Raw genomic sequence first — 17,291 nt, 5'->3', positions numbered from 1 at the left:
ATATGCTGTGTTTGGTTTTCTCCAAACGTGCTTCTGTGCATTATGACCTAACACTTTGGTTCTGATCTGTCCAAAGGACATTGTTCCAGTAGTCTTGTGGTTTGTTCAGATGCAGCTTTGCAAACCTAAGCTGTGGTGCATGTTCTTCTTAGAGAGAAGAGGCTTTCTCCTGCAACCCTTCCAAACAAGCCATACATGAACTTTAACATTTAACATGCTCACTGAGGCCTGTAGAGTCTGAGATGTAGCTCTTGGGTTTTTGACCTTGGGGTGAACTTGCTGGGACGTCCACTCCTGGGAAGATTGACAGCTGTTTTGAATGTTTTCCACTTGTGAATAATCTTTCTCTCTGTAGAATGATGGACTCCATATAGTTTGGAAATGGCCTTATAACCCTTCTCAGATTGATGGGCAGCAGTAATTGCTTCTCTAAGATCATTACTGATGTCTTTCCTTCTTAGCATTGTGTTAACACACCTGAATGCTCCAGACCAGCAAACTGACAAAACGTCTGCTTTTATAGAGATGCTCACACTTACTCATGAGCCACTGATTAACAGCTCCTGGCTGCTACTTACCCTCTTACTTCCTGTGGACGCATTAAGGGTTCTCTTAGTTTTTCCACACACTGCTTCTGTGTTTTGTCTCAGTTTTTGTTCAGTAAATAATGACACAGTGTAATATGTCATGAGTTGTTTATCTGAGGTTGGATTTCCCTCATTGATCCAACGAGGCTGTGCTTCCTTTTTCACACGACTGTGAACGATCTCTCTTTTCAGATCCCAACACAGGACGAGCTCTTCTCTCTTCTCGTCTCCCACATATGTGCATCCTCATTTCCTCTCTTGACGTGTTAGTTTGTCCCACCAGAGATGTGCAGAGGAAGCGAGGTTAGCACGATATTTGACACAGTTGTATCATCTGTTGTTTTCTAACAGCCTGCTGATACATTGTGTGTTTCTGTCAGTAGAACATTAACAGTGTGGATGACAGGATAAATCTTGCTTTTCATTTATTTTGCGATGCACAGAAATGCGTCTGGAGAAAAACAAACTGCACAGCCAGGGGCAGGCATGATTTCTGGTGCTCATCTTTCTCCCAATCTGTTCATACCTGCATCCATTTCAGCAGCAGGAAACTGGCTATATACTATAATTTATAACTACAGGTTTATATTACACAGGTTTACTTTATGAACCAACCTATTATAGCTTGTATACAAAGGGTAATTAAATCTGCTCAGTTTACAATTAGTGTTTCTCCTTTTATGAATCCCCACAAACTTGAAATGGTACGACACCAAGTCTTGAGGAGAAATTTTTAAAAATGAAGTGCTTGTGTAACGCCACTTCTTTGGTGTGGTAATGGATGACATTTCCATTGGACGATCAGTGTTGAAATGGCCGAATTCTACGCTCAAAATGTCATCATTGTCACTCCATCGCTCAGGATAAGACTGCTCCGATCCAGCAGGATCGCTTCTGCGCCTCAAACAGAGATCTACTCATTTAAAGTTGAGTTTAAACACTCGCAGTGTTAGTGTGTGTGCGTGTGGTGAGTTTGTAAATACAGTTAGATATTAAAATGAAACCACAGTAAATTTCCAGCATTTATTTCAGCATTAAAACAGATTAACTGATGACAGCAGGGAAAGGGTCAGTTCTTCAAGGGACTGGAGTCTCTCCTGGCTGTTTGGTGGAGGTGTCCTGGTGATCAGGAACGGTGGTCTTCATGTTTCTTTCAGCTGATTGGACCACAAGTGGTCACGCTTGGTGGTGCTCCCCATCCAGGTGGTGATATTACCCCTCAGGATGCTCTCCACAGTGCTGGTTTAAATGTTCCTGAGCACACTGAGTTAAAATCTTCTGGGACAGATGAATGCTGATGACTTTCTACACGAAGCTGTTAGTGTGGCAGGACCATGATAGATTTCATGTGTTTGAAGTTCCTTAGCCTCTTCGCCTGGTGCTGGTTCTTGGTGGGGGTCTTGGATGTTGTCATTTGCTCTTTTCAGTCTGTGTCGACTCTAAATGTTAAACTGAATGATAGATGCGATTTAACACTAATCTGTAGGAAGCTTCAACAAAACCTGTCCACTGTCATATATGAATGAGAGCCGATTTATTGGACATTTGGCTGCACGAATACACAAATCATTTGAATGTTTTTACTAAAAGAAGCAAAAAGATTCAACTTGCAGAGCACTTTGGCCGGTTTGAGTAGAGCACATACATGCTTGAGTGGTTTCATCTCCAACCACGTCATCTGATGTTGAGATGCTTTTTAAAGGTCTGATTTTTGTGAGACGAACACAATCATCTGTTGTTTTCCCTTCTCGCGCTGCGTTAACATACTCACTTTCTGCGTAGGGATTTGGATGGAGAGAAGGGACACGTCTTTGTTTTGATGTAAAATAGCCCGTTGCTTTCAGGAGACGAATGTGTTACATTAACACATTTTGGAAAGATAAAAGCCTTTAAAACCTCTTGTTCAGGTGCTCTGGAGAAATCCAGAGCATCAGATCTAATCCACTGGTGACCAACCGTAAAGCCCATTCATTGTTCAGTTGCAGAGTTCGATTTCTTCCCACTGTCAGGTATACGGAGACCACCCTGCATTTCCTGTTTTCCCCCGTAACAGTGAGAAAAGCTTAGAGTATTTAAATGAATTTAACATAAAATTTAGTCAACTAGCTGACTGTTAATGAGGCAGCGTACATCCATCATCCCTGAGCTCAGGGATTGGTGCCAGTCGGCCTTCATATGCTTCTTCTCCGCCATTTTCTCCACGTGAGGAGAACCTGATTATCCCAAATGATGTTCAGTGTGAGTGAGTTGGCCGGTTTTCAACAGGAGGGAATGTGCTACCAGAGGAAATAAACACTTTGGAGAGGTGGCAGCTGGTCTGGGCCACAAAAAAAAAGCTTTAGAAAGTCATTAATATGTTGCTTTCGGTACAAATACTTCCATCACAGAGCAGCTGCTTTGTGTCTGCTGAGGATGCTCCTCATTTTTAACTACACCAAGTCTAATCTGCAGTAACTGCTGTTCTCATTTCACTGGAAAAAAATTAATTTAATTTCAAATCAATGCAACATGTTTCCAGATCATTTGGAATGGGTGATATTTACCTCAGAGCTTTGTTTACCAAGACTTTCTAATAGCTTGAGAAAGTAACAAAATGTCCACTGTTGTTGCTTCAACGAGTCTAAATCCATAAAGCATGACTTTGCCCTTGTAGGGCAACGATGGCTGATGAGATTTTGTACAGCTCGTGTCCAAGGTTTGGACGAGAGTTTGTCACATTCGTCGTGGCGCTTTTGAAGAATTGTCATCCATCAGGAGTCTGACAAATTGCAGCAATGCCACTTAGAGGTCATCCACAAACCTTCTGCCACACACAGTCACTCACATGTGTGTGTGTGCAGCTGACTGATTGATCTGCTGTCAGAGTGAAAGTGGGGAACGCTGGATCCACGAACTGCATGTACATGCTCTTCAAACTGGGTGAAATTCAAATTCTACCCGATTCAAACAGCAATATCTTATAAAGAATTGAACACAAATGAAATAAGTAGTCATATTCTCAGTTTTATTAGCTTCTATTTAAACATTAATCAGATTAATATAGCCTGTATATAAAGTAACATTTACATGATTCGATTGATACAATCCAAAACTGATTTGTCACTTAACAACTTCTCTTTAGAAGGGAGAAAAAACACACAAAGTTTGGGTTTCTATGTGAGGAGGCTGCAGTATGTTGTCACAAATCTGAGCCTGTCTGATGTGGTGGACGAGCCGGAATGTTGGGATGCATCACAGTCCAGCGTGCGAGTAACATCTGGCTGGCTCTGTCGGTCTAGCTGTAGTTCCTCAAGTACACCAGCCTGTGAGGCTGGAACTTCTCCCGACACAAAGGACACTCTGCCTGTAAAGATGGAACAAAATCAAACGCTGTTAAATTACAACACAGACGAGAGCGGAGCATCAGCACCGGCAGATTACTTATTGTGGCGTTTTCTTTCAAACTAAACTGGTCCCAAATGTCCAGATTGTGCAAAGTCACAGATCTGCTTTGCAGCTGTGACACAACGTGACGCTCAGGTTCATTCTTGAAGGGATATTCTTCATTTCTTTTGCACGACAGTTCATTTTGTCGCTCAGTGTCACAGCGTGCAGCTGAGTCCGTCAGGAGTTGTGTCACATAACTTACTCCTGGGAATTGCTTTTGCAAAGATTGAAAAGATGGTAAATGTGCCTGTCCGGGCTTTTCACTCGCTTTTACTGTCTTGTTGGTATTCCTGAAGTCGACCGGCCGGACTGAGTCACAGCTGTTAGTTTAGCTCCTCTGTCTGGATTAGTTTCTGTTCTCCAAACTGAGAGCGCTCTGATCGCTGTCTACTTCAGGGAGAACTGACAGCTGAGACGCACTTCACCACACAACTCCCCTTCGGTTTATGACCAGTTTAGTTTAAATCATTTCACATTTTCATTTTAAACAAGTTAAAATGACTCCAATGAAATTCCAACATGCAGGAGCCCTGGTGTGTAGTAAATGTACCTTGACTGGTGAATCGTGAACTTTCTACCATCAACTGTGGCTGCTGAATGTGAATGTGGAGGACATTTTAAGTTGGACTGCTTTTACTTGAACGTCTTCAAAAATGTGCTTAATAAGCTACTTTTAAATGTAAGTAGGGTTCACAAAAAAAAAATTCCCTCCATGTTATTTTTGAAAATATGTCTCAAAATGTTCCGGCGTCATTACATCATTCGGCTGGTAATAATACTAATTAAACTGGAAATGTTTGATTTGATTAAAAATCAGCTAACTTCGGTCCAGCTGCTGTAGGGCGATGAGTAAACAGCCAGAGAGAACATGAACATACACAGAATAAGAAGGCTGAGGCTGGCTTGGATTGATACGCATGTGATCAGAACCAGGCATGATTAGAAGAGGCCAACAAAGGTCTGTGGAACAACAAATGAATTTAAAAAGCTGCCTCTGATGTTGGTCTGACAGCTGAAAACCTCCTGCTGTAGCTGTGCTCATGACATAAGCCTGACCTTGGTGTTGCACCACTCTGTGATGCACTCCCAGCAGAAGAGGTGTCCGCAGGGGGTGGAGGTGGAGTGCCTCCTCGCTTCAAGGCAAAGGATGCAGCGGGCAGCTCGTGGGTTGGAGCTCTGCGTGTGCTGAGGGCTGAAAACATACTCCGTTCAGCCTCAAGTCAAAGATTTCATGTAGCGCTTTCACACCCAGACAATTAGGGATTAATGGAAATCCTGATCTAGACGGCTTTTTTTTGGCAAAGAAAGAGAAGTCGTAAAAAAAACTCAACACAAAATCTCACTTCAGAACTGAAAAAAAATCAAACTGTGGACAAAGAATCTGTTGTTTTGATGTCAAATTCTGTCCGAGTCTGAGCGGACGGGGTTGGGCTTCCTGTACCTGAGCTTCCTGTGGAGCCTCCACTCCTGCCTGGCTCTCTGTCTTTGTCTGAAGTTGTTGAGATGCAGGTACACAGTGATGAGCAGCTGGACGAGGGAGACGGCGCCCAGCAGCCTGTAGCTTCTCCTGATGGTGGCATCGTTGCCGTTCAGCCCCATCACACGCAACTACACACAGAGACACACAAGTTGTCAACAGAGATTCAGACCCCTGACTGTGTTAAACTTTGCTTCACCTTATGTGAAAATCCAATAAATAGAAGACGAAAGATGAATTTCTCCATCTTCTTGCATGTTTCTCCTTTTCGCGCTGCTCTCACGCTTGTGTACTTACTGGAGTATGTTTAGTACTCGTATAGAGTTTGTTATCTCAGCTGAATCCTCACACAGAGGACGAAACAACTTATGTGAGTCAGGCAGAGCCGGCATCGTGGAACTCATGGCTCAAACCAAAGATGTTGTGATGCTCGGATGATGAGTGTAAGCACAGAAAGGCACATAAAGTTCCTCTGACTGGCATGTGTGAACGACAGCGTCAGAATGTTGGTCCACAGCTGGAAGATGACTGAAATATTTCATATCGGATTTCCCATCTCAGCAGTTTGGTTCCACTGAAATAAACCCGGCTCTGTTTGAGCTGATCTGAGATCTGCGGAGAGCCGCGCTCACGTTCTTCTGCGTTAGAGACCTAATCTCATTTGCTTGGTGAATGTTTGGCTGAGTGGTTGATAACACGTTTGTCTGTAATGTGACTCAGAACATAGATTTATTTCCGCTTTACTCTGACATCAAGTTCTACAAGTTGTAACAGTCCAAACATCCACATCTTTGCAAACACCACAATTATTGTCCATTATTTTCTTTTCTCCATTTTATGTTAAAACTATAAGAGAAAAAAAATGAGTTGAGTGATCGATCAACTGTTTATTAAATGGACAAAATTTGATCAAAATGAACATTTCATGTTTAACATTACAAATTGAAATGAAGAAAAACTGAGGAAAAAGGTTTATTATGACTTAAAATGATCCGATTTTATGAATCTATAAAATCTGTGGTTTGCCAGGCCTGCCTCCTCTTCTATGTGCTTGACTGTTTTTTCTGTTTGGAGACGAATGTGAGGTGACTTACGTAGCTGATACCAGCTGCCCTGTTGGACAGGTGATAGAATGAGCTGCTGATGTAAAACAGGGCCACGTGGAGTCTGTTCAGGAGGGTCACACCCTGCTTGATGACGAACACAGCCGGCAGACATGCCCTCCTCTGGGGCTCCGTCAGCAGCCCCACAGCCTTCCGCATCCATCTCCTGAGCCACCACTCCACGCTCCACCACCCGGACGCCGCCTGCCGCCGCCTGACGCCACCGCTGGCGTCCTGATGGCCTTCCAGCTCGTTCTCCAGGCACACCAGGACCTTTTCCAGGAGGTACGGAAGGAAGGCATGGCAGAGGACGAAGAGACCACGTCTGGCCCGAGAGGGGATCTGACGTTTAGTGGGGTCCACCTGGACGATGTTGACGTACTCCTCACCCAGAGTTTGATAACCTACAGAGGGAGAAAAAAAATCAAAACTTGTATTAACTGAACAATTAAGACAAGAGGTCAGTTTGCAGACTGCACGACAATTACCTGAAAATGTTGTTAAACCGTAGTAAGCTAGATCTGACAGCAGCTCCATCTCTCTCCTCCAGTCCAGCCATCTTTTGGATCCTACAGACAGAAAGAAAACCAGACGCCTCAGTTTCATGCTTGACTTGTTACGTCACAGAGCTCCTGTTTTAAAAATGAACAGCTCATCCACCGACGTGAAGATGAACGTGTGACGAGGAGCTGTAAAGTGTTCAAGGGATGAGAAGACGGAGAGTCTGCACAGTTCAGGAAGGTAAGAAATCAACTTTATGATCTCCTTCAGCATAAGACAAACTGAACCGTTCTTTATCAGAGGAAATAACACAGTCCCTCAAGAGAATGCTATCCCATAATTCCTTGCAGTAGATAGATAGTTGATTTTATTCATTCCCAGAAGGCAATTAGGTTGTCGTAGCAGCTTGGTACATTAAATACATTCTGAGATACAGTAAAATATTCAGGAAAGCAGATGCACAGTCATCAGAAGACTTAGGAAGAAGGCAGATAAGTCTCAGCTCTCTTATTCACAAGTCAACAAAAGAAGTTCACATGTACACATAGAAAAGATTCTACAGGTATTAGATATGTTTAAAGCAGATACTTTTTAGTCATTGTGTCAAAGAGAAACTGAATCCTCTTCTTGTAACCATCTTCGCGAACGAGCAAATACATCTTAAATTAGCAGGAATATTCAAAGATTTTTTTGTTCTCAATTCAGTACATGTACAGAGGAGAATCAAAGTGCTGCTGGTAATAAAAATGCATCAGAACAGGGTAAAATCGAATAGATCTCTAAATTTATGTCTCTAAACTCTCCTTACAATCAGAATGAAAAGCTACTCTTCCAATTGAAAGGGAAAAATGACTTAAACATGCTGTTTTGCAATGTATATTACATTTCGGCATACCTGAGTGTACTTGCTTTGAAATGTACTGTTTTTGAACAACTGATTTCGTGCTCATTATATTTTAATTGCAATTAAGTTGTCGAAAAGCAGAGTTCAAAGTTTTTTGTACTTTTGGGTACTCAAGTGGAACAACTTAAGTACATGTAGTATACAAATAAAGTATCACAAAAATGCCATCAATACGTTCTTGTTCTAAAAGGCTCCATCATAGTTTTCACACATTTCTATTGATATAAATTAGTACGTAATAGTAACTGACTTATATATATATATTTCTAGATGGTTCACGTTTTCAATAGTACGTTGGCAATATGCCATTGAAGATGTAAATATAAGATGTAATAATATTAATTTTTCACCAGGGAACTCTTCCGTTTCCTTACGGCTGTTTCACGGCAGTTAGCTGGCATAAGACGACGGTTAATGTGTCAACATTCACCTGCAAGGTTTTGAAAAGCTTCGTTAGCTTTGTTTCTCAGGATGGTTCGGTAATATTCGTCCTTTTGACTGGACCGAATCAGCTGGGCCTGGTTTGCTGGAGCGAGGGGCATCGTAAGCTTGCATCAGACAGCCAGAAAGATACTTTTAAACAAGTTCATGGCGAGTTATTTACGGCCCTTGGACGTTTATCCGAGAAGAAACAAACGGACTCTGGTCCAAAACAAGAAACAGTACGCCGACAACAACTATTTAACCAATCTGCTGTTCTGCCCCGGTTGTTAGATCTTCGGTGCCAAACTTAAGGACGGTAAAAATGTGTGCAAATAGTAGCTGTTACAGTATCAGGTAGATATGTCCTGGACATGAGTGAGAAGCTTCATCTTCTTCTTCTAATGATAATGATGTTACGCTAGATTTCTTCTTCTTCGATTCTGTGCATTATTTTAATCGCTTCTCTGCCCCCTTCTGGCTCCAATCTTCCACTACAGTCGATGCTCTGCTACTGTCTTTCTGATAAGTTGTTTTTTAGAAAATCTTGATATCCATTTATAACCACTCTGTAATAGATAATTAGCTTTACTTGACATTGATTACAGCGGACAATTAAATGCCGAGCTGTAATGACAAGTGTGATGTTAAAGCTGCTGAGACCAATTTCTTTTCTACTTACAACAGCTTCTTCTTTCTACTGGGCACTTTCTTTCTAATCATTCTCAATTTATTCACTCTATCTTTGATGTAAGGGTGCTCCTTTTGTATTTCTATGCCACTGCTTTTGTCACTATATCACTATTTCAATAAAGAGGGATCAAATGAAAGATTGACAGGCCTGATTAAAATGGAACAGAACTCCCTGATTGAACTTCTGCCAAAGCTTCATCAAGACCCCCCTGATTTTAACATATTGATGTTAACATCCACATCTCCTCTTCTCTTGATGTCTTTCTTTGCTCACTTGTCTTGCTACGTTTCCAGTTGTTCCCATGTTGCATAAACTAGGTGATTTAGTGGTTTCTGACTGATCCTGATTTAATCCTTAGTAATGTTGAGTCACCACAGATGAGTTTTTTACTTGCCCTCCCTTCCTCCTCCCACTCGTATGGTAAGTGTTGCAAAAAGGCAACATAAGACCTCATACAATCTTAAATTCTTGATTAATCCCAGACAGGCGACTGGCAGTCACCACTGATTTTGCAAACCCTATTACCACGAGTTTGTACATTTTCACGAATGCAAATAAAAATACTTTAAACTGTTTTCTTTTAATTTAATGTTTATTTCACAAACATTAAGTAAAATGAAATGGTGATGAGTGTGTTCACAGACCAGCTTCACTTTATTTAGAAAGTACAATCAAATAAAAAATTTGATGCCAGGAACACAAAAAAAAAAGTTTGGTGAGAGACAAAGAAAGACAGAAAAGTTAATACGATATACAAATAACAGCGTTCTGGAAGATTCTACAATTAGATGATTAATTTGTGACAGGTGAGAGTCTCAGGGTTGGGCATGAAAGGATCATTCACCAAAAGCTTCGTCTTTCCAAGCAAGGTTGGGACGTGGCTCACAGCTGTTTGCTAAACTCAGTCAGAAAATTATAGATTAAATTTTCATTTCAAAGCAAGACTGTGAAAAACTTTGGTCTTTCAGCATCTACAGAGCAAAATATTGATTGGAAAGATTCAGGGAGTCTGGGGAAACAGAGGACAGAAACCACGTTGGATGAGCTTGGAGTCATCAGGCAGCAATGCATGAGAAACCGTCATGCCACCATGATCAATATGACCACATGGGCTCAGGAGGAGCTTGGAAAAGCATTTTCACTCAACACAGTCCATGGCTGCATCCAGAAATGTAACCTGAAACTGTATTACACAAGAAGGAAGCCATACGTCAACTCTGTGCAGAAACACCACCCAGTTTTCTGGACACGAGTTCATCTCAGATGGACAGAAAGACAGTAGACACGTGTTCTGTGGTCAGATGAGTTCACGTTTCCATTTTGTCCAAGTCCAATTTGGGAAAAACTGACATCTGCTTCTCCAAAGATGAGAAAGAGCATCCAGGCTGTTATCAGAGAAAGGTGCAAAATCCAGCGTCTTTGATGGTGTGCTGGTGCACCAGTGTCCTTGGCATGGATGACTTTATATGTGTGAAGGTACCATTGATGCAAAGGGGAATGTTGGAGTTTTGGAGAGACAGATGCTACCATCAAGGTGACGTCTTTTCCCGAGAAGTCTGTGGTTGTTTTAGCAAAATATTTTGAAGGATGTGTCACTTACTAAAATGCACCTGAAGGAGAGAAGAGAATTGCTGCATGAGCTTTAAGCAAAGAAAAGGACTTTTCAGCATGTTTGTTTATTGGCGTGTGACACAATAATCTCACATTATAAATTCAATGAGAAATAAATGTGTACTTCGTCACAGACAGATTTAATGCTAACAAATGATAAAATACAGATCTAAACTCCAACTAAACAATGGTCAGATGAAGCACTTGTGTGACACATTTATTGGATGGCTGCTTTTGTTTGTTACTGTTGTTGGTCCTTTAGCTTTGCACAGCAGTTTAAAAGACAAAAGTCAAAGTGGGCAAAGATCATCTTTGTGTTGGGTTGAAACTAAGACATATCAATGATGCTAGCCACTGCAGCAGCCATGCTTTAATGTTCTTGTTGTTTTTGGTGTTTCATCCACTTTGTGATGAAATTGGTTGTTGTTGCCCCTCCGGCCCAAGCTAACTTTCAGCCAATCAGTATTAGATTTACATGAAGCATCATAACCAAAGGCTATGTGCTGCTAGGTTTTTGGAGACTTTCAAGGAAGTTCGTCTGAGGTCACGAAATATCCCAAATCCTTTTCTCTGAGTAAGGTGAGAGTGACGCAAACAGATTTATGCAAGAATAAACATGCCCTCAGACGTGGGCAGCAGAGTCAAAGGGAGGAGTCTAGGAAGTTCAAATTTGGAAATGGGATTAGTGTTGGTCTGAAATATAAGCAAGAAGTAAAACTATCTAAGGTGCAGAAGCTATACCAACTTAAGAATACAACAAGAGGCGAAGTTACTAAGAGACAGAACATCTTAAAAATCCACATAAATCACAGAACATGATGTTCTACGTAAGCTGATATGGTGAGCAGAAAGCACATCATACTCTAACATTAAACACATCTCATTCATGGTGATTCTTTTTTGGGACTTATTAAATAATTTTAACACAATAAAAAAAAATTGAAAATAAATCATGAGAATGTAAGAAAATAAGCTTATTCATTGAGCGCTTTTCACAGACGTACAGTCACAAAGTGCTGTAGACAAAACGAGTAAAATAAGTATGAAAATTAAGTGCCATAATAGCTACGAAAAAGATAATTAAGAAACCATAATATAAACGGGTAGCTACAAATACAGATTAAATTCTCAAAAAAAAGACCATATGTCCCAATAAATTTATCGTGGACTATGGCATGAAAATTGAAGTGACAGTTACACAGGCAGGTCATCTCATCCTTCTTTATCAGTATAAGTATGCCGCATGTCCCTCTCAAAATGTAATCTGCTTCTTTCCAGTGTCCTCCAGCTCTGTGAAGTTTGGGACAAGGATGTTGTTCTTTTTTAAAACTAAACTGTGGCTATTGAGTCTGTATGTGGTCAGGATCTTTTGCTGCTATCTGATAGAACAGAGCCAAAGAGTAACTAAGTTTATTTTTGCTTGGTGTACGTTTTTTTTAGAGCAAGATAGTTCATGCTTTATATCAAACGGTGTATTATTTCTAATGTTCTTGAGTCAGGTGCTATTTGATAGACCTTAAAAGAAAAAAAATGTCATCACCAACTCAATATTGGATTGGATTACAATTGGATTGACTGTAAAGTGTCTTGAGATGACTCTTGTTGGGATTTGATGCTAATTAAGTAAAACTGAAAGAAATATGTGTTGACACAAGGGACATCCTGTAACAGAGAGCCCTCTTCTACCTGTGTAAGTGGGTTGAGAAGATTCATTCATGTTTTCATTCACACCTGAGACAAGTCGGCTGCGATCTGTCGGGAAAGTTGCAGAACCAGTTTCTTTGTCTCCTTAGTGCTGCTCCCTGAGCGAGCGGGGTGTATTATAACCTCCACGCAGAACATCCCATTATAAGCCCGCTCCTATCCTCTTACTGCGACTTTTCAGTGCCTGAATCAACCCTTGAACCGCCTGCCCCTCCATCCTACACACCAGGAAGTTGAACTTTGCTCTCAGACTGAGGGGAGGAGCTAAGAGTCTTCCTTTCCCTCCTCCTTTTAACTTGGCAGCTTCTTGTAAGTTGTTGCAGAAAGAAGGTAGAAGGTGTGGGAAGTGCTTTGCTGCTTGAACTAAACCACCAACGAGAACACAGGGAAAATCTGGGCTTTTACAGGTAAGACAAAGACCTAACTGGTTTGTGTTCATATCTACCTGTATGTTTCACATATTTAACATCAGCATATAGTGGCGGTAGGCTGGCACTACAAGGCGTCAGGATTTGTACAGCTTTACTGTGCAAGACTGCTGTGCTTTTGATTAACGTGGTTAAACTGGAGCTTCTGTTGTGCTGAAAAGATCAGTGTTTAGAACTTCCCCCTAAAGTGGATTCTGATACGACAAAGAAAGGTTAATCTCTTAGCTGACACTCATACAGTAAGCTGTAATGTTTCAGATAAATGTGTTTTCAGTCTCCGTATTTGAGCTGGATGACTGAGCAGAGGAGATCTAATTCCCGGAGGCTAACAGCTGTAAGGATAACAAACAGATGAGCATCAGCAATGCAAACTTGTACAAAGTTGCCTCAGTTGCATTAAATCAACAATTTCAATTCCTCAATTCCTCAATTTCAGTAGAGGAATATTTGTCATATAACTCAAGCCCACACTTACTACCTTCAGTTAAACAGCTTTTGAGTTGTATTCTTTCAATCTGACAAGAAATATTTAGTAAAGAAAGCTCAATCTTCAGCATCTTATTATATTGATCATATTGTGGTAATGTGTTGAATCCTAAAAAAGCTCTTAGTTTAATGTGTTCACCTTATCATAAGTGCAACAATATGAAACCATGTGCAGGTGAGGTGACTAACTATTTATCATCACAATGACACCTGACCAGATACAGGAAGTCTTGGGCAGCAAGTAAACTGTCAGCAATTCAGATCAATTTGCTGGAATGAGGGAAACCTGGCAACTTATGTGACATTGTGATGGTTGGACAAGTGTGTCACAGCATCTTTAAGTTTGTTGGGTGTTTAAAATGAGTGGTGCCTACCAAAAATAGGTGTATGTAGGTACAGACTGTTTCAAGTGACTACTACAGTACTTGCAATGTACAAAAGAACTTTAAAACTGTTCTGTTGAATAATGGAAAAACGTGGCCTTGTCGAAGGCTTTAGGTTTTCTTTTTACATCATTTGCAGAGCTGGATGTGTGTGCGTCATTTATATGTGAAAGAGATGGCAGAAAGATGCACTATTAGAATAAGTTAAGCCACCACTGGTGGTGCGGAGCTCTGAGTAATGTTCTTCTTTTCCACCACTTCATGGCAGCAATATTCCTTAAAGATCATACTCCCCCAGCAGATTTGCAGAAATAGTTCAGGAATGGTTAAAGGAAAATGGAAAACAGTTCCATATTGAACATCTGAGGGATTTTCTGGAAAATAAGTCCCAGCCGCAGAGACCTCATCTCCAAAGTTGCAAGACGTAAAGGTTCATAGTGTAGGATGTCATGTCACCAAATGATAAAACAACAGATTACAGCCAACAGATTCAACGCAATTCACCCTCGCCTTCCAAACATATAGAAAAAGATAACAGCAGAGGACCTCCTCCATCATGATATAGTTATGTGAAAAAAAAAAAAAGTAACCCACTTTTTACATACCCTGATACAAGACATAAACAAAACCTGATATGTCTGTTATTTACAAGAAGTGCTTTGTAGCAGCATCCTGAAGGTGGCAGGTCAAATTCCTGATGCAGGGTGTGTGTCATCTTTAACAGGCTACAGTGCTTTCCTCTGAACTGCAGTGCTGTAGTACTGGAGGCCTGTTATATTTCCTGCTGTTAAACACGTTAACAGAGGGCCTTTAGAGATGTAGCTCGTGGGTTTTCTGAAGTTTCTCTTAGCACTGCATGGTCTGACTTTGGGGTGAACTTGCGGGGACGTCCACAACTGTCTTAAATATTTTCCACTTGTAAAATATCTTTCTCTTTAATCAGCAGCACCTACTCACTTGATTCCCATTGAAGCAGTATGAGGAGACTTTTCACACATTGCTTCCTCCTTTTGCCTTTGTTTTGTTAGATGAATAATGAGACAATGTCGTATGTCATGTGTTCATCTGAGGCGGCATTTAGCTCATTTTAGGTGCTGGTAAGGACCATGTGATTTATTTTTTTTAATTCATTTATTTATTTTTGTATCTTGTCCTGATATGTACAATTCTAAATCACACAATTCTACAATAATGAAAACAAAGATATTAAAATTTCTGCCAATAGATCCCCATAAATGTTTGATATTGTAACTTTAAAGCATCTGTTGCTATCCTCTTGGTGTCAGCACCTTATCAGAAAACTTGTATACTGCAGTCCTTGTTTTGGGGACCAACACAATATTAGGCAGGCAGTATAAATATTTCATTTGTCTCTAAATGTGACACACTATAAGTCAAATAAAATGAGAATTTATCTTGAAGGGAATGTGAATGTGAAAATGTTGAATGTGAAATTTGTGTTTTCTGAAATTTGCCCGTATCTTGTATCAGTTTATCACAGTCGGAGGACTGTTTTATGGATATTTTTATGGGAACTTGATGCTTTCATGTATATTATTTCAGCTAAAATGAGATGTTTCTTAAAGTCATGTATATGTTAATATTGTATAAATTTATTGCATGTAAAACATGTGCCTGCATGTACATTTTTCACATAAGTCAGCAGTATCACAACATAGGTTGACATACTGTACATGGGTCATTCTTTAGAGACCAGTATCACTGTCCAATGTGCAAAATAACAATAGCAAGAACAGAAGCTCTTGTAGACTGTGCGTAGGTGGCGCGTTGTTTGTACAGGGATATCCTGAAGGGACCCCACAGGCTTATGCTCACAGATAACAACCCACACACCCAGAAATATAGCTGGAAGGAAGCAGGGAAACTGAGGGGAACACCTGGTTGAGGAGATGTAGGAAAAAACGCTTCCTTAATGACCTCAAACAACATCTGCTTTTCATTTAGCATCAGAGAAATGTCATGTCTGGGATCCAGGTCTGGGTTTCTGTCTTCATGTTTGTTGAGAATGTAAAATTCAGGCTTTTTTTTTTTTTTTGCAACAACATTACTGAATTTGATGAGAATCTCTTAAAATGTGCCCAATTTTCATCCTCCAACTCTTTTGCAACAGCAGGCTTTTTTGCCTTCCAGTGTGGGCCCCTCGAACAGTTATTTATTTTACCTTTTGATGTGGTTGAAGTGAATCTGAAGCAAACAGAGATTTTAAATGCTGATGTGTGGTCGAGTGCGAACGCAGACACATGAATCTTGAAGTATGACTGCTGTTCAAGTGCGTTCTTTTACATCTTGACTGATTATGTTCCATTTGACCTATTGCTGATTTGCTCCTGCGGGCAGGAAAGTCATACCTCACAGCATGCAGACAGAACCTGTACTCATAGTAAATCTGACATAGCCTTTGGCTTAATGTAAGTAGTCTATTTGAGGGCAAGAAGAGACCTGTTCTCATGTTTTCCCACACACACTGTGTGAAGTCAGAGTCAATGCTGTATCATATGACTTTTATGGGGCCATAAGGTAAAACAAACAGGCTGGTTTGGTGCTTATATGACTGCACACACTTGACATGACTATAAGCCACATTGTCCATAACTGACCTGCCTTAAAAGACACCAGGGTTAAAGCGAGTTTCCCCTTTTCTAGGGCTGCTCCACGTGTGATGTATCATGGTGCCTCCTGTGGACGAACATTGGGTCTTTTGATGACTTCTTTGTTTATTTTACTCCATTAGCCATTAGAGCTATTCCAAAACAGTAAAAGGTTATTCCTTTTCTCTTCATCTTTTGGCTCTATATCATCATCATCCTCTCTGCTGCAGATGGCCTTCCCTGGGCCTGTTGTCAACAGAATCACTCATTCCTGTTGCACCCTTGGACCTACTCACACTCATGCAGATTTCCCCCTAGTACAGCACTTATTTGTCTTTTAATTCAGCCTTTCCCATTTTGCAGAGCAGTTTCACATGACTTCTAGTATTCAAAGCTGCTGACCCTCATGTATCAAATGCCTACTGGCATGACCCGTATCCTCACAGTCTTAGGGAACAATTTCAAGCTCTGTTGAGGCTCCCAAGCTTATAAACCCTTTGCTAGAAACACCCCACATACTGAGCAACTTCAGCATCACTTTTTGTTCTTCTTTCATCCTCAGCTCTGAATGCTTTTTTTTTTTTCATGGGTCATCATGGACTGTGGCTTTTCCCTTGGAACTTAAAAAAAAAAACATCTTCTAACCTGATTTCTGTTGTGGAAATTAAATCACATTCCTTAGGGGAGATGGTAAAAAATGTGACTGGGGACTGTTAATTTAAATCAACCCCATTCAAATAAAAAAAAAAAAAAAAAAGCTGGAAGGTGACCTACATGTAGTGATTGTAACCATGATTCAGTCCAGAAGCAGCCTCCACGACAGATAGAGGTGTAAAATTGTTCAGAGGATATCCAGTTTGTCCACAAATGTGTGAGAAAAACATTTAAGTGTTCAAAATCAATGCTCCTCAAAGGAACATTAGAAGGGATTTATATATTTCCCCCTCTACAGTGGAGA

The 17,291-nt window shown here is 40.6% G+C and overlaps 1 protein-coding gene across 1 annotated transcript; it reads right to left on the bottom strand.

The window, feature by feature from the left end:
- Positions 1 to 3,582: 3,582 nt before the first annotated feature.
- pex10 (peroxisomal biogenesis factor 10) lies at positions 3,583 to 8,814 on the bottom strand. The gene is made up of 6 exons (XM_072367599.1): positions 8,429 to 8,814; positions 7,082 to 7,162; positions 6,585 to 6,997; positions 5,455 to 5,621; positions 5,070 to 5,205; positions 3,583 to 3,930 (listed from the first exon to the last, which is right to left on the bottom strand). The coding sequence occupies exons 1-6, from the start codon at positions 8,538 to 8,540 to the stop codon at positions 3,862 to 3,864; spliced, it is 978 nt and encodes a 325-aa protein (XP_072223700.1). The 5' UTR covers positions 8,541 to 8,814; the 3' UTR covers positions 3,583 to 3,861.
- Positions 8,815 to 17,291: the final 8,477 nt, after the last annotated feature.

The sequence above is a fragment of the Leuresthes tenuis genome, unplaced genomic scaffold (genome assembly GCF_036924035.1).
Source record: "Leuresthes tenuis unplaced genomic scaffold, fLeuTen1.0.hap1 SCAF_16, whole genome shotgun sequence".
Taxonomy (NCBI): domain Eukaryota; kingdom Metazoa; phylum Chordata; class Actinopteri; order Atheriniformes; family Atherinopsidae; genus Leuresthes; species Leuresthes tenuis.
Note: the sequence above shows the minus strand (reverse complement) of the source record. Positions and strands in the feature narration are given on the sequence as shown.